The sequence below is a fragment of the Mizuhopecten yessoensis genome, unplaced genomic scaffold (genome assembly GCF_002113885.1).
Source record: "Mizuhopecten yessoensis strain PY_sf001 unplaced genomic scaffold, ASM211388v2 scaffold8361, whole genome shotgun sequence".
Lineage (NCBI taxonomy): Eukaryota > Metazoa > Mollusca > Bivalvia > Pectinida > Pectinidae > Mizuhopecten > Mizuhopecten yessoensis.
In genome coordinates this window covers 1,365,727-1,384,718 of record NW_018407509.1, presented here as the reverse complement: position 1 = coordinate 1,384,718, position 18,992 = coordinate 1,365,727, and the positions used below count along the sequence as shown (strand labels likewise).

General features: G+C 37.5%; 1 protein-coding gene across 2 annotated transcripts in view; it reads right to left on the bottom strand.

Annotated features, from left to right (window-relative positions):
- LOC110455709 overlaps nt 1-18,992 on the bottom strand; it is a 152,528-nt gene that overhangs the window by 115,851 nt on the left and 17,685 nt on the right. Inside the window, exon 1 of one of the 2 annotated variants that reach the window (XM_021506013.1) lies at nt 1,520-1,783. The exons of the other annotated variant lie outside the window; for it this stretch is intronic. Coding sequence (XP_021361688.1) covers nt 1,520-1,594 — 75 coding nt within the window. The 5' untranslated portion in view covers nt 1,595-1,783. Of the gene's footprint in view, nt 1-1,519; nt 1,784-18,992 lie in introns of those variants that run through there. 2 annotated transcript variants of the gene reach the window in all.

Genomic DNA, 18,992 nt, shown 5'->3' with positions numbered 1-18,992 from the left:
GGATGGTTGAAGTTGGAGGGGGGGAGGGGGGGGGATGAGTGAGGGGATGCATATACATATAAAATTCCAATTAGGACAGTAGGCCAATTCAGGAAAACCTGTTTTTCTCTGGAAAAGAATCACTGATTGAGTAACACTGTAACCGTAATTTCATTATACATCATTACCCATTGAAAACTGGCCTTTCTGACACCTGACTTGCGATGTAAATAGTGCAAAAAGGTTTGGTAGACAAGCATATCTTCCATGTCTCAACTTAAAAGTTCAGATTTCTGATACACCAGGCTTAGCTCTATCTCATGTTTTACAATTAGATAAAAGATGAAGCATTATTCTGCTTTGTAAAATAATAACAAGCTTTTAGTGTCGAAACCAGCCAAAAAGTTTTAAAATCAGAACAGGGAAGGTATAATTACACATATTAAATAATTAAAACTTTCATGTTGAAACCAAAATAACATATGTGTCTTGCGTTATGTTAAATATAGTACATGTATGAGAGAAAATACAAAATTTTCTTTTGACCCAACATATACATATGCATTCCCCATGGCAGACTGCAGCTTGGAAGGGTCACAGGGTTCAGTTCCCAAACACCTGGTATTCTGGGGTGAGAACCTATAGCTAGCAGCACTGTCTTTGGCACACTGGTGTAAGTACCCATCTGTGTATATATACAGTACATCTGTGCACATGTTCCCTTATAACCTTGAGTTTACCCGGTATATATAAGTGCTGTACTTACAGTATTACATGTCCCTACTCAGAACTTTACAAAAGAGTTCCAAGAAAAAGTCTCAGTCATAATGACGTGTATATCAATAGACATGAAGACTCAACATTTATACTCAAAACAGGAATTAATTTTGAGATTCAATTTTTAGAAATTCCACTGGTTTTATGATCGAGTGATATATGCCAAATCAGTGAGCTTCGATAATTTTATTGGTAAGCCCCACTTGAATTCAATTAAAGACACATACCTGTTCATCAAAAGAATGTTATACCAAGATTCCCTGTAGCCTAACGACAACTACTGTGGTTTCATTACTAGGAACATCTAACTAAAAGTTATAATCCAGTCGGTATATACAGTATATTTCACACTTTTCCTCCATTTTTTCAGATCAAAAACCCACTTAATATAACAGAGGTGAGCTAGCTTGTTTAGAAGTATGCCATACGGTAAAATATGAACAACTGCAATCAAGGAAGATGGCCCTGACTTTAAAACATACTTTTGGGCACATTAATACATGGTATAAACAAAGACCTATAAACCTACATATGTAATATCTATATACAACACACAGAAGTTCTGATGTAGCTAATATACGCATCAATCAAGAAATATGCTTCCATTCCCATGATCAGACAAGTGGCTATAAGATGAAACACACACGCCATATATTTATGCATCATAACTGATGATGCTGCAATGGTAATAGCCATCATATTTCGTCTCATTACTAACCTTTCAAGAAAAATTCACAACAGAAAACTTTGCGATTCAACTTACATCTTGGTCAATGGCAGTGAGCTGTGAATTCAGTTGGACTAACAGATTATCAAGAATATCCTCAAGCTCCTTCATTTTTGGAGGGGAGATACGGCGCGCACACACTGTTTACCGGCCCAGCGGAGCATGAATGGATTTAAGCAACAACTACACGTAGTTCACAAGTTTACTTCACAGGAACACCTCTACGATATCATCTCTTTCGACTATAGTAGTAATCCTTATAATATGAATCATTTCCTCGCGTTAAACCACTACCGGCCTGTGTCACTCCCAACCCAATGCTACCACACTGCTCCCTGGAGGTAAGTACTGCAGGCTCCCCCCCAAGGTCCGACAGATAGGGCCCTCCTCAGACCCCTGCAGTCAGCCTCCATACCTACTCGCATAGATAAGAAATCTGTCTGCTTCTCAACACACTTAATCTATCAACTATTTTTATCATTCAACTTACAAAAAAAATAAAATTGAATTACACAAATTAAATTATACAGGTTTTTTTAAATGCCATTTCGACAACCACTTCCTCTTCTTGACTGAATGTGTTGTTACCGCCTACGATAAAAAAAACTTGAGAAAAATATGTATCACCTGTGTGGGCAACCTCCCATTCTTCCTTACACTTATATATATAGAAATTAACTCATTCACCCCTACATATTTAAACTGGACTTTCCCAGTCTTTGATTTGGTAAGGTTCAAATTTGACTTTAGGGGTGAATGGGTTAAGTCTATAGTAAAAATCGAGCTGTCCATCATTTTCAGTCTGCTTATCTAGTAATTAGATTTTTTAGAAAACAGTACGCATTCAAAACTTATCTCTTCATTTATTTTCAAACATACGTTTATTGTAAGTATCATTTCATCACCTGTGTTATCAGCTTCTGACAGGTTTTGACATCCTGTCGCTGAAACACGATCGCACCAGGTGCAACGAATCATTCATCGTGCCCACATTGATCTTTGGACTTAATTTCAAAACTCACGGAAGAAGTACGGCCTGCGGTAGATCTGCCAAAAATTAAGAAATATCCATGTGATCAGAAGTCACTGTCCTGAATATTGAATTATGTATTCACCCCTGAAGACACATTTGAACTCATCCAATTCAAAGGTTGGAATAGTTCATTATACATGTTCATGGGTGAATGTGTTAAGACTTGCTTCCTGAAACAAATGTTTAAGACTTGCTAAAGTCCCTATCCTGTTGGTTAACATTTCTAAATGACATTTAGGAGGACTGGGGTCACTATCGAAAGTGAACAGTGTCCTTGTTCCAAAAGATGTCCATATCTTATTATCAAACTTTTTTCATTTTAAAAGTGAAACCTGTCAAAACTGAACACCTACACATTACAATATATACAGTCAAACCTGTATTAAAAGACCATCCTCTGGAAGCCCAAAAAGTGATCTCTTAACACAGGGGGTCTATTAATGGAGTTGGTTGCATGAGCAGGTTGACTAAAATCCATGTATTTTAAATTTCTTTCAGTAATTATTCTCATCTTATTTCACAATCAATCTACATATATTTCATACACTCCCAAGAAGCATATATATTAAATGTTTAAATTAAATTTGTTTAAAGTGTCAGTTGTCTCCCTTTAATTGACTTGAAGTGTGCTATGAGATTGTTTCCACTAGCATACTCTATAAAGTGTTAGTACTCCTTTATAGAGAGGCAGTGTAGAAAAAGTTTACATCAATTTCCGTTTACAATGGTTGTTCTTTGAGTCAAAATTTCAATGATGTCATACTGATAAGCTGCTTTGAAGAAAAATATACATATATATTAAGCACTAGGTACCCATAGGTTTTCTGCTCATCAATGTACCTTCAAATGCTATACTATATATCATGTGTAGCTCTTACTTTTAGAGCACACATACAACCCTACCTCCATAATGTACCAGCACTTTTTAATACTGGTAGATGCACTTTACTATCTTGAGAAGTTCCACCCTTACACCAAACTACAAGAGGGGTGATGGGCATCAATGCCTTTGGGGTTTCCAATAAAAAACAGAGATCATCCATCAAGACGTCTGCAGGGATCACTTTTCCTTTATTGCTATACAAATGAAGTTCCTAATTACCATCATATTATCTACAATGGGAAACCTGTACCGACACATGTTTGAATATCAGTTTTCAGCTTATTAGCGATTTTAGATTACATAATTTTACGCCCAAAGAATACAAAAACCTTGAAAATTTCCCCCCTAAAAATTGCTTTAACTTTTTTATAAAAATTGTGCGTGACTGAAGCAGTATCGGTACTTTTACTTTGGTGGATATCCGTCAACATTGAAAGTGTCGGTAACACAATGATCAGTAGAGCCAGGCCCCCCATATACCACCTGTAGTGGTGAAGAAAGGTGAAGAATAATATATCTGATCTGGGCATGATAAGGGCTGGCTAACAGACGAGTTTATGAATCACTTGCCACAGAGGCCAGGAGATAGGAACTGGATCATTGATAAGGGCTGTGTGATGGACACCCTCAGCCTCTGTATCTGGCCTAATTACACCCTCCATAACAATAAATCTCACTTATAAGATTTCCCTGAACAGGTATACGTAAAATAGTTGGAGTACATGCTGTAGATCGCTGTATTAGCTCATTCACCCCTGAAAACACATTTGAACTCTTCCAATTCAAAGGTTGGAATAGTTAATTATGAAATTTAAGGGGTGAATGCATGAGTTAAGATGTGGTAGGTTTAAAAGTGATAAAATTCAAGAACTAAAACTAAATGTCTAGGTTATTTTTTGTAAAACCCTGCTTTGATTGTCATAGCAATAAATCTCAGTAAAAGAAAAACGTGAAGAAACTGTTTCTTCTTTTAGACAGATTTACAATCAAATGTTACTTTTCTTCTCTTGTCACTCCTGGATGTATTGTCAGCATTTTATTTGTAGAGTATCAGTAGTCTCCCTTTTGTTGAGTTGTAGTGTGACATCAGATAGTTTTCCCTGAATGGAGTGGTAGAATAAGGTGGGTCTCCTCTATAGAGAGGTATATACGTAGTGTAGAATTTGTTGTCTCCCTTGGAAAAAAAGGAAGAAACAGTTGCCTCCCCTGTATTTAATGGTATCATCACTTGTCTCCCCTATAGAGACTAGTGAAATCATTTGTCTAACTTGTATAGACTGAGAGTTTAGAATCAGTTGTCTCCCCCTATATATAGAGACAAGTAAAATTATTTGTCTCACTTGTATAGACTGAAAGTTTAGAATCAGTTGTCTCCCCTGTATTGAATGGTATCATCTACTTGTCTCCCCTATAGAGACTAGTGAAATCATTTGTCTCAATTGTACAGACTGAAAGTTTAGAATCAGTTGTCTCCCCTGTATTGAATGGTATCATCTACTTGTCTCCCCTATAGAGACTAGTAAAATCAGCTGTCTCCCTTGTATAGATTGGTATCAACACTTGTCTTACCTGTATATTTGTTAAATCGGTTGTCTCCCTTGTAAAAAGTGGTTGTGTAGAATCAGTTATCTCCCCTGTATATAGTGGTAAAATCAGTTGTATCCCTTGTATAAAGTTGTTGTGTAGAATCAGTTATCTCCCATGTGTGGTAAACTCAGTTGTCTCCCTTGTATGGAGTGGTTGTGTAGAATCAGTTGTCACCCCTGTATATATTGGTAAAATCAGTTGTCTCCCTTGAATGGAGTGGTTGTGCAGAATCAGTTGTAGCCCCTGTATAGAGTGGTAAAATCAGTAGTTTCCCATGTATGGAATGGTTGTGTAGAATCAGTTGTCGCCCCTGTATATATTGGTAACATCAGTTGTCTCCCTTGTATGTAGTGGTTGTGTAGAATCAGTTGTAGCCCCTGTATAGAGTGGTAAAATCATTTTTTTCCCATTTATGGAGTGGTAGAATTAGTTTTGTCATCCTTGTTTATAGCGGAGGTTTAGAATCAGTTGTCTCCCTTGTATAGAGAGGTATAAAAGAATTAGTTGTCTCCCCTGAATAGTGTTATAGAATAGAATCCACTGTTTCCCTAGACAGGCCCCTGTCTCTAGAATATTGAATTATTTTGAAAAAAATAACTCTTAGTAATTTGATCATTTGGAAGTCTGACTCTAAATCCAAAGTTCTAAACTGGGAGGAGATAAGCTTAAAAGTAGTAGTAAAATGCAGCTGGGACATTTTTTCATAAAAACTTTACTGTTACCCCTGAATAAAGTCGTAGAATCAGTTCTTTCACTTGAATTGTGAGTGAGTGGTGTAGAACCGATTGTCTCCCCTGAGTAGTGGTGGGGTGTATACATAAGTTATCTCCCCTGGTTTGTGGCACTGTATACAGTAGATATTACAGCCCACTGCCCTGGTACATCTGTCAGACATATATATACACACACCTACAAACTACAGCCGTGGATGGAGTAGCAACAAGGCTTGCAGTCTGATTAGATTGTCTATTTTATCCAATATCACCTATGAGTGGGTTTTTGTTTGAGCAGCAGTGACCCACATAATCACTTCCTCCAGAATCCAAGTGGGGGATTGGGAGGGAAACATGTTCACACTCAGAATGATTCCATCTCAGGAGTCTCAAACTTGATTTGAAAGTCCCCTTCAGTATCATGATCTATGGTCTAGCTTGTCTCAAACTCCATCTCTGCGTCCCCAAGCTACAGCCAGCCCTAAGTGCCATCCCTACATAACTTTCTGTAACTACCCTGTATGTACCTGCACCTCCCCAGCCATTTCCTAAACATTTCCTCTCCTTCCTGACGATGCATGCCAAATCGTAGAACACCCTTTCCACTCAATACCATCCGCCGCCCTATAAACTTTTAAGTAACGGTTTCTGTCTAAGAAGATGTCCCTCCCAATGCCTCAAGTTAGAGTCTACTTAAGACCAATACACACATTTACCCCTCCTCTATCTAAAACTAGACCTATCAGAATCTGCCAACAGATACCTGAAAGCCAGTGGTGATATGTAACGAGGGAATTTACCCTCATTAGTGCAGATTGATCATTTATCCTTCCTTCTGTCTTGGCTATTCCTTTTTCCCTTCCTACAATGTCTTCCCCTTCCCCCTTTCCATCTCTTTCGACCCCTACTTTCCCCTTTCTCCACCCCTCCACCCTTCCCTCCAACACCTCGACCCTGTATCCCTCCTTCACCTCTCTCCACATCCCCCTAAATCCTTTTCCTCTCCAACCCTCAAATCTGGCATGCCCCTGCATCCATCTATTTACCCTGTAATTCTCTATGACTAGTTGGTATCATGAATTTGTAAACAAGAGGTGACTCTATAATGTTTCAAATGACAAACAATGTCTTCTATTATGTACCTATAAGTACATAGTCTTGGTAAAAGCTGTTTTCTCACCTACTGGTAAAATACATGTATTTCATACATACTTACATATATATATATACAGTGATTTTTTTTGCTCAGTTTTACTACCGAAAACAGGCTGTTTCCACTAGCTAAAAAGTGTCCTATTTTCCCAAAATGACCAAAAACTGAGGAATATATTCCTACTTTCAATACAAATAGTGCTATATTTTCCCAATTCATAAAGGAACAGGCTGTTGTAAAATTTAGGTACCAATAACACTGATATACATATAAATGATGAAAGGTGATCTATTGGTGTAACTCTTCAGAAAGTTTGAAACTGTTCTAATCCTTTTCATCAATATCTAACTTCATTAAAAAATATTTGTTTTTACTTGTCCAAAGTCCATAAAACACATCCCCCCCCCAATCCCACCTCCCCCTCCCCCANACCACTAATATGATTATCCCCTACTTGGCAGAGTTCAGCGGTATAGATGGGGGATGTAATCGGCTATGTGTACAATAGCAGTGGACCAGAACTCTACATGTGTATCTCATTGTGTTTCTCCTCCTTGAGGATTACAAGCTGAGTATATATATATATATACATTGTCTACCAGGAGATAGGCTACAGTGTACACACCTTAATTAACTGATTTACACATACTTCAAGTTCTCACCTAAAGCAGGAGAGTTCGTCTAGACCAAACAGCGAAACATTGTCTACATGTACACGCACATATATAACAAACTTCCATTTATTACGAACCTATCTTTAGTGTTTTTTAACAATATGTTATACCAAATATATATTTCATTTTGCATTTAGTCTTAAATTTTATGGCTAGAAGGAAACATATTTTGCAAGAATTAAAAGTCTTAAAACACTTCACAATTGTATATCTACCCAACACAATTTAACTCATTCACCCCTGAAATTTCATAATGAACTATTCCAACCTTTGAATTGGAAGAGTTCAAATGTGTCTTCAGGGGTGAATGAGTTAATTATCATTCATACCAGTATTTAACCCTTGACAATCAGTTTCACTGAGTTAATTTCATGCTTAACGATTTTACTACCAACTTTGTAAATAATTATATATACTCTGCAAATATTAGCTGGGTATATATATAATCATTTTCAGCTAAATTTGTGAAGACATTTCAGGGCTACCCTGCCATTACACTACAGAAACGAAATCCTGGTTGACTTATAACTCATTCACTCCTACATACTTAAACTGGACTTGCCCAGTCTTTGATTTGGTAAAGTTCAAATGTGACTTTAGGGGTGAAATGGTTTAAAGTGATGTGAATTATTGCATTAATGTGAAATTGCACTTTATAAGTCTTTGAAATTCTCAGGTTAATATTTAGAGATGCACTTATAAACAAACTCACCCCAAAAATCTGAGTCTAAATCCAAAAAGATGCAAAAAAAACTTTCAAAACGTAATCGTGAGTGGGTGACAGGTTGGGTTTTTCAAGCCCAGCAAGAACTGATTCTCCGATTTGTTTAACGGTACTAATAAATTATCCACAAGAAAAATGTTTTAGCTATCTAGGTATTTTAGGGGAAGCAAAAGTAACAAGTAAATAAGGGCCGAAATATATATGGGCCTTTACGACTTAGCTTTATGAACACTTTATTGGATATTAATTTATTTTCTGAATTAGGAAGGGCATTGAGCCATCTTTTTGGGTTTAGAAGGGATATTGACTCATCTTTAAGGGTTAGAAAGGATACTGGCTCATTTGGAATGATAATGACTCAACTTTTTGAGCCAAGAAGGATATTAAATAACTTTTTTAGTAAGGAGCTTGGGAAATTTATGTTAACTCATGACAACCCAATTTCCTCCTTTCTTGTTTTTCTTGTTATTTTTAGAGGGGGGGGGGGGCTTTTGCTGTAATTACAACCAAGGATGGACCGTGCACCCTTAACATTAATCTACAAAGTTATCCATGTTTTTCTACAGCCTGTGGACCTATGTGATGTATATAATCATTTAGCCCAACAGCAAAATAGCCATATTGATAGTATATTGTTTCGAGGATTGAATTGGCAACCTGCATCACGATGATGTTTCTGCAATGAGTTGCATGTGTTTGGTGTATTTTGATAGTTTACGACAGTCCTGGCGACTACTTATCAACACACAAGCTACATGTAGGCTGTTTTGTACTTCCCAGAGTAGTGGGACCCATGTGCATCCAATCATTAAGATAATGTGTTTGGTACCCTAACTAATATCTGAATGCATGCATGTATACTAGTATACACCGACTCCAGTTTTATTGTTCTGCATGGAAGACAACCAAAGATAGTTTGACAAGTTCCTTAAGGATCCCCGTCCCACTTAACTATGGGTTTTTCCTATATACAGTAACCTCCCCTTAACTTCCGTTCGGATATAACTGTACGAAAGATCGGGAAGAACTCTTCCAATGACCATGTAGCTGAATCGGTTAGAGCGATAGTATAACAATCTGAAGTCTGGGGTTCGAACCCCAGTCTAGCACCACTAATAATTTTTACACTTAAAACACCATTATTGTTTATATTTTATTTCATCCTTTTCATTTCGCATAAAAGTCTGTAAGGTATGGTTTTCTTTTCAGAAATGATTTATCGAAACTATAGCAATGCCGGAAAAAGAGGAAGTTTCAAGCACTTTAATAGTTTTCCGCACTGGTACCGGGAACCTTAAGGATCCTTGTCTCATTGCAGGCCAATCACTGGAGAATTCTACTCTATTTCTACAGTATCTTTCCCTTAATTTCTGTCTTGATACTACAACAGTACTATGACTGGGTAAGGGTACTATACCATTGACCAGGTAGCTCATGATCAGTCAGTTACAGCAACTGTATAATGATCGGAGGTCCGGGGTTCAAATTATAGTCTGGTACTAGTTGTATTTTTACACTAGGTTAACATTGTTGTACATTCTGTTTTGTTTGTTTCATATATAAAAGTTAAGCAAGGTATGGTTTTCGGATCAGAAATGATTTATCAGCGATGTAGTCACGCTAGAAAACAGTTTCCAAAGCATAGGTACAATTTTTGGCAGTGGTACGGGGATTTTTAAATCACTAAATCTATTATTCCAAATCATTTTAAAAAGTTGAATTTACAGATTTTCCAATTTTTCAATTGAGAGTTATCAGGGATAGTTTCTCAGTGCAAATGTTGTATTAAGAATGTACAAATGTAATATTTTTGTATTCAAATATAATTATCTTCCTGTTCAAAACACATGTTAAGAGTACATATATCAGCTTTCCCTTTCCAAAGTTCATGTAAAATGGACTTTAGATAGATAGCATGGGTGCATATGGAGACTCACAGAGCAGATGTTGGGGACCAGGACAGTAGCTGGGGCATGGGAGTAGGGGAATGAATTTAGATTTTTTTATCCATTTCAAAAACATATGCAAATCCTTTATACATGTACCTCCAAGTCAAGGTACCTCCCTGCATCACTGTGAACATATCTTAAGATCTATTTTTTACAAATTCTACAAAACTTTTATGCAGCCTGTGTACTCCTCATAGCTCTGTATATCTGTATTTATTGTGAACTGCTGTTAACTTGGGGTGTGGCAAAGATACCCTGTCGTTATCTAGAATCTATATATAGGTTAAAACATAAAACGTAATCCACATATATCAAGGAACTCCCACCCCCCCTCTCCCCCAAGCATCAGTGTGGACTTCTGATAGGTGAGGACTGTCTGTGTTTCTGTAAGATAGATTGCAACATAAAACATGTACCCAACATATATATATATATTAACTCATTCACCCCTGAAGACACATTTGAACTCTTCCAATTCAAAGGATGGAATAGTTCATTACGAAATTTCAGGGGTTAATGAGTTTGTAGACTTCTGTTAAATAGGTTATCTCTATAACAAAACACATGTACCCCCACCCCCACTCCTCGCCTCAAGATGTCAAGCTACCCTCCCTTTTCCATAGAGGAAGACACCCTCCCAGTTATATAGTGTACCAGTACTGGACTTTTGTGATTAATCTAGACATGTGTTAACAGATGACCTGTAAGATAGCCAGATCTGTCGTCCAGATTACAGATAAGTGCCTCTTATAATCTTACTCCTACACCCAGCAGATTAATCCATCATCCCTTTATAGTGTCAGCTCATCTTCTGGAAGTGTGGCGATACCAATCACCCTTTCTCCACCCCACCCCTCGATCAATTAACTTTTATATAGTGCCAGCTCATCTATTGGCAGTGTAGGGAGACCCACAACCCTCTCTCTTCCCTACCAGACTAAATCAACTGTATATAACGTCATTTCATATATCTCCTGGCAATGTACAGGGACACACCACCCTCTGTCTTCCCTACCAAGGACTAAATCAACTCTATATAATGTCAGTTCATCTCCTGGCAGTGTACAGGGACCAACCACCCTGTCTTCCCTACCAAGGACTAAATCAACTCTATATAATGTCATTTCATCTACTGACAGTGTACAGGGACCCACCACACTCTGTCTTCCCTACCAAGGACTAAATCAACTCTATATAACGTCATTTCATCTCCTGGCAGTGTACAGGGACCCACCACCCTCTCTCCATCCAACCCCTGGTTTTATCACCTCCATATAATGTCAATTCAGCTTCTGGCGGTGTTCAGAGACCCATCAAAAGCTTTCCACCACACACAGACTTAATCACTTTAATGTAATGTTAGTTCAGCAATTGGCACTGTATATATGTAGTGACTCACCACCTACTGTCCACCAAACCCCTGGTTCTATCACCTCCATATAATGTTAAATCATCTTCTGGCATTGTGGAGATGTACCGAGACCCACCACCCTCTATATAATGGCAGTTAATCTCCTGGCAGTATAGTAAACACATGACCTTTTCCACCCCACCCCTGGCCAGAGTCAGCACCCAGACCAGCAGCAGGCCTCCACCTTCACAGCCAAGTACCACAAAATCCAACATGGCAACACAACCTTCTGCATGGAAGCCAATTAACAAGACCAATTTAAAACAATAAGCTTGTACATGGGGGAGGAAATCTCAGGGGAGGGATAAAAATTGCACAACATCTAAACGAAGAAACTCTTACCTACCGTGGTCAAATATTCAAGTGGTCAGTGAATGCTTGTCCAAAGCCGAAAAAAATACTACACCAGTAATATCATATGTATATCTCTATGCACAAAAATGTGGCCTCAATCGTTTTTGGGATGTGCTGTTGAGATGGCCTCCTCTGGCTGATCAGTGTACCACTGTCAGTGTGTTTATTCCTACCTACCAGGGGGAGGCTCCACGTCTGTGTTTATAATATTGTTCTTTGGTACATAACCACTGACATGGGGGGGAAGAGATGAAGAGAGAGAGAGAGGAGAAAGGGGGTTTTGTGTGTGTGAACAAGGCACACAGCTGTAGAAAGTGTCTATACTACACGCTCAGCATTGACATGTGGCTGTTCCTGTAAAGATACAGCCAAGCTTGACCCCAGGTCACCAATCATCAGTTGTCAATAGCAACAGTTCTTTTTCTCTTGGTAATTCTCTTCCTCAAAACAGACCTTCCATTTATTAATCCAAAATCGCTTAATGTCATTTGAAATTATTTTTGAAAAACTCAATTCTATTTAAAAGTTACAAACCAGTAATCCGGTCGAGGCCTGCCCAGTTTCAATATTTTCAATGTTTTTAAACACTTTCATTTAGTACTCAAAAACAGAAATGTTCTATCTCTATAAAGTAGATATTTTAGTGATATTCTATTAATGTTAGCCCTTTTTTGTGCTTTAACTCCTTCACCCCTGAAATTTCATAATGAACTTTTCCAAAGAGTCCAAATGTGTCTTCAGGGGTGAATGAGTTAAATATTTGGATTATTTACGACTGCGCTTATTGAAATTTCTGTACATTTGTGTATATTGTTTTAATGTTTTCTATTCATATAATATTACTGTGATGCGCAAATTCATCAATGACTGCTAATCTGTAAAATTTGGATAATAGGCTAAAAAAAGTGTCTCACTCATAATCAGACCAAATTCTAATGAAATATTCTTTCATTGATCACACAGCACATTTTATTGTCAATCAGTAAACTTCACAAGAAACAGAATTTTGTGATTTTTTTTTGCCAGGAGAAATGATCATGAATTTAAAACATCTTGAAAATTATACTGGAAATACAAAATTATTAAGAGTAAAATATTCTGTATCATGCACGATCTTTTGACATTGTGAATAAGGTCAGTCAATGTAATAAATCTGGGTTAAAAAAACTGAAAAGGTCAATGGCTTTGGTCATTCACCTGCTTTTGATAAGATCAGCCTCTCATCACTATTTCTGATTAGTCATGTACACGCAGTGCCATATGTTAGTTTTCTATCTACACTCACTTTGAAGTTTCAAGCTTCAACATAACAGTAGTGCTATACACAGTCAATGAATGAAGTCCAGTCCTTCAAAACTTGTACTGTAGTACCGTATTGTCACCTAATGAAGGCCCTATATCTATAAACATCTAGTACCGTACTGTCACCTAATGTAGGCCCTGTCTCTATAAACTTGTAGTACCGTACTGTCACCTAATGTAGGCCCTGTCTATATAAACATCTAGTACCGTATTGTCACCAAATGAAGGCCCTATATCTATAAACATCTAGTACCGTACTGTCACCTAATGTAGGCCCTGTCTATATAAACATCTAGTACCGTATACGTGTCACCTAATGTAGGCCCTGTCTCTATAAACTTGTCGTACCGTACTGTCATCTAATATAGGCCCTGTCTATATAAACCTGTAGTACTGTACTAGCTGTCACCTAATTTAGGCCCTGTCTCTTAAGGCCCTGTTTCTATAAACTTGTCGCACCGTACTGTCACCTAATGTAGGCCCTGTCTATATAAATTTGTAGTACCGTACTGTCACCTAATGGAGGCTCTGTCTATTTAAACTTGTAGTACTGTTACTGTCACCTAATGTAGGCCCTGTCCATATAAACTTGTAGTACTGTACTCTCACCTAATGTAGGCCCTGTCTATATAAACTTGTAGTACTGTACTGTCACCTAATGGAGGCCCTGTCTATTTAAACTTGTAGTACCGTACTGTCACCTAATGTAGGCCCTGTCGCTATAAACTTGTAGTACTGTTACTGTCACTTAATGTATACCCTGTCTCTATAAACTTGTAGTACCGTACTGTCATCTAATGTAGGCCCTGTCTCTATAAACTTGTAGTACCATAGTCACCTAATGGAGGCCCTGTCTCTATAAACTTGTAGTACCGTACTGTAACCTAATGTAGGCCCTAGCTGTCTATATAAACTTGTAGTACCGTATACATACTGTCACCTAATGTAGGCCCCGTCTCTATAAACTTGTAGTACCGTTCTGTCACCTAATGTAGGCCCTAGCTGTCTCTATAAACTTATAGTACCGTAATATCACCTAATGTAGGCCCTGTCTATATAAACTTGTAGTACGGTATCATCACCTAATGTAGGCCCTGCCCTGTCTATATAAACTTGTAGTACCGTAATATCACCTAATGTAGGCCCTGTCTATATAAACATGTAGTACCGTACTGTCACCTAATGTAGGCCCTAGCTGTCTATATAAACTTGAAATACCGTACTGTCACCTAATGTAGGCCCTGTCTCTATAAACTTGTAGTACCGTATCATCACCTAATGTAGGCCCTGCCCTGTCTATATAAACTTGAAATACCGTACTACTGTCACCTAATGTAGTCCCTGTCTCTATAAACTTGTAGTACCGTACTATCACCTAATGTAGGCCTTGTCTATATAAACTTGCAGTACCGTATCGTCACCTAATGTAGGCCTCTGTCTCTATAAGTTTATAGTTTATTTTAGCTATATACTTGGCAAATAAGGAATTGCAAAATGGAGTATTGAATCGGAAGGAGAAAGATGGGAGTGGGAGGGGGTAGTGTGGTGGGGTAGCAATGATCATGTTTCCGCTACCCAATTACACAGGTCACTGACTGCAACAGATAGGAAATAGGCCTCTGCCGTTTTCTTCATCTGCAACGGTTGATACAAAGCAGTAGTCACCTCACAGCCTATCTTCAAAAATAGGCCCCCGAAACCCATCCTCGGAGCAGGCTATTTATAGTCCGTAAAAAAATCAGCAGGATGTTCATTTGACAGCTTATAGCTCCAAGGGGGGAAAAAACGTACGGACATATATCCTGCATCGCTATGAAGATAGAAACTGGCATATATTGACAGATATAATCTTCCTCAGCTTTGGAAGTCAAGAAATTATACCATTCCTGTTTGAAATGTCCCTATAACTGTGGTGTTCGTTTCAAGTGGTACAAAAAAGAAATTGTAGCAGTGCCGCACATTACAGACGATGTTTTTTTATTGAAAGAGAAGCAGGGAAGACACAAACATTCTAAAGAAACAGTTTGCTCTCACGCCAAGTGGATTTTGCAGGATATTATTTTTAGACTGTGTGTACCGACCGGTACATGCATGTTCCAAAACTCCATTCCAATACACCACATGGTATCTCCCTAGACTTTATGTGTAAATTAAATTTGATTCTCACATCTCGAATCAGTTCTTTTTTACAACATGCTCCAAATGTAAGGTAAAAGATGACATTTAAAGTCCTGAGGATTCACAGCCACCCAAGTAATGACATATCGGAAAAGCTTTTAATTCAAGACCATAAATATTTTTTCAACCTTCATGTACAGAAACAATAAGAACATTATTAGGTCTCTGCAAAATTCTTAAAATTAATTGACCGAAGTGTTGTTGTTTTTTATTAACTCATTATGGGAAAAAGAAACAGGGCTCATGCATGCAAGCACAGAATCTGATTTTGAGCATGATAATTATTTCATTAATATGAGCTCTGATTTCAGTATGTCACATTCCACCATCCCAAAATGCAAGCGGTACTTCAAACAACATTTGGTTACAGATTAAATGAGACATATCCAAGACAACTAATACACAGTGAACAAAGGGCCGTAACTCTGTAAATAGTGAGCCATGAGAATTCATTTTGGTTAGTAACACTTGTGTCATCTCAAGAGGTAATCCCGTACCACATTGGCAATGGTAGGTGACGGTGTCAAGGTATATGAGTGAAGGATTAACCGACCCGCGACTGACAGACGAAATGATGGACAGAGTACAAACCTTTAGTCTCCTCAAGTAGTACGAATGATAAACGTTTAAGTCAAACTTATACAGATGCAAAGATTGTAACCGTTCTTTTTATCAGCTAGTGTATGTTCAAGGATAACTATGTTAATTATTGTACACAGGATGATAGTGTATCTGTGTCCTTTATATTTAACAAAGGTACTTTACCTTGCTAGCTCAAGTCTACCCAGCTGTAAAATGGGCACCAGCATATTCAAAATTCATACAGCAAAGGACAATAGGGTGGAATAGACTTTCAGTTTCCAGTTGCAGAATGCTACCTAAACCTTTATATATTCTCTGTGGGCTCAGGAAGACTTTACAGGTGAAATATACCTGACCCCATCACAGGATGAACTGACAAAGAACTTATCTACACATACCTTATAATATAATATGAAAGACAACAACCTTGACATCCCAGCATGATGTCTATTTTATTTCGCTTTGATCTCCTGTCAATTTCTGAGTGCATGTGCTAGAAATGGGCAAACAGTGGTCTAGTGATTGAAGACCATGTACCACCTTTACCATTTACCATAGTTATCCTGCTATAAGCCCAGCAGGAAAACTCTTTATCTTCGCCTCAAAGTAATGGGGTGGGCTCATTACAGAACAATGAAATAGCAGTTGCAGACATTTCTACTGAACTGCAATTGATAATTGGTGGGCTTATTACCAGGCATGGTCTTATTGCCAGATAAGTAACTCATTCACCCCTGAAATTTCATAATGGACTATTCCAATCTTTGAATTGGAAGAGCTCAAATGTGTCTTCAGGGGTGAATGAGTTTAACTGTGGTTCTCCAACAGAAAGTGGAAAATCACACACATGCATGCATATATGTATACTGATGAGAAATAGGATATGTGACTTGTGGACACTGATTAACATATGAAAAAAGGTTTTCTCTTTATAGAATAAATTGACAGTGGAAGTTGCTTATTACGACCATCATCTTCAGAGTATGACAAAATAGATCGCATTTTCTTCGATAAAATATTTATCACATATATATTAATATGTAGTAGGATAAGGAATAGTGATAAAGATAGTGCCATCGCTGGAGCTCGAACCTGCGACCCTTGGCTCTCCAGTCCTGTGCTCTACTGCTGAGCTATAAAGGGAAATTACATACAGCTGACGCTTGTAAGGCAACCTAATCAATGCACATCTTTTACAAATATAATTCTTTGGTTGAATTTACATGATGGTGTATATTATTCTTGTTCATGTTGCTTTTTTTATTAATATTTTCTTCTTACTGTTATTTCTGCAAAATCTAACTTATCATGTCCCCTGCAGCAGAAAGCTAATATTACGATCCGGTCATGATCATGAATGTGGAAATTGGCCAATCACGAATCTGGCAAATTAGAAACTCTAAAAAAAAAATAGGACCCAAAAATGATATCTATTATGATTTTCCAGTGTTTACACTTTTAATCTGCGACCAACAACGAGACCTGTTATACAGTATATGTGTGCCTGACCATCAATAAACTATAGGGATGAGTTAAGATTTTACAGCACAGCTGGATGAACATTATTCAACGTCATTGACAAATTTGACAGCTGACACCCAATTATCTACACACCAGCATAATTATTAGCATATTAGCAAAGAACTGGAATGCAAATTTCACAAGTTTGGCTTCATATTTAATGGATTTGATGACTGTTGTCAAAACATTTAAGGCAAATTATTTATCGGCAAACAGTCGCACCATTTTTCTATCTTGTAAAGCTTTGAAAAGTTATGTTCCCGTTCGATTTGGTTGCTTTTACTTTTAAATATTTATACAAAGACAATTTTATATAGGTTGTGGGCCTTTTAAGGTAGAACACTTTGAAATTCTTCTCAGTGATTTCGCTGGAAAGTATATATTAACAAAACAAATATTCTATACATTAGTGTATATAGTGGTATGAATCTCCGTAGTAGTGATGGTTTTCTGAAAAGGGGAATTACAATAAACATATAGCTCTTTGTCATATTAAATGGGAAAGCAACTTTAAGTTAGAAAAATGTTTAACAAACTGGAACTCTTCTATTTTGGAGAAAAATACAGAGCACATGGACTCTACCTTAACAGCAACTGTAATTTCAATTTTTGACCTACGTGTATACCCATTAAAAAAAATCGAAAAAAAAATCTGAGAGGTGAGCTTATAATGATGCATTCAAGAAATACGGCATTACAATGAAATCTATTTTATCAAGAGTCAACTACAATCGTCCAACTAATATACATGTGTGAACATTAATTTTCAACCATAGATTCTGTGCCAACGAAAACAAACAAAACATTAATATCGAAGTTTTAGTATTTGAGAACACATAGCCAATAGCAAATCATACGCAAGACCTGTGATGCGTTAAGCAAAATGAGGTTATCTTTACCGTATATCCTCCAATAAGCCCAGGGGGGCAGGACATAATATCTTACCTGAAGTTGGGGGATAGGCTTATAATTATAACAGGACAATGAAATAACACTTTTAAAATTTCTACTGAACTGCCAAAGATTGAGCTGGATGGGCTAATTACCGGGCACGGGCTTATTGCCAGATAAATACGGTAGTTGTTTCTATTCTTGAGTTTCTATAAGCACATCCCGATTTTTTGTTACACAGAACTGGAGTTCATATATTAGGTTAAAGATTCCCGTACCACTGCCAAAAACCTGAAATAAACATCGGAAACTGTTTAATTTTCGGCATAATAGCTTTGATGAATCATTTCTGGAGGAAAACCATACCTTGCAGGACTTTTACGAAAAAAAATATAAAGATGAAATAATTAAAATATAATCAACAACAGTGTTCCAAGTGTTCCAAGAGTAGAAATTAAATTCAATAGTGCTAGACCAGGAATTGAACCCTTGACTTCAGACTGTTAAACTGTCGCTCTAACCGACTAACCTACCTTGCCAACGGAAGTGTCCCT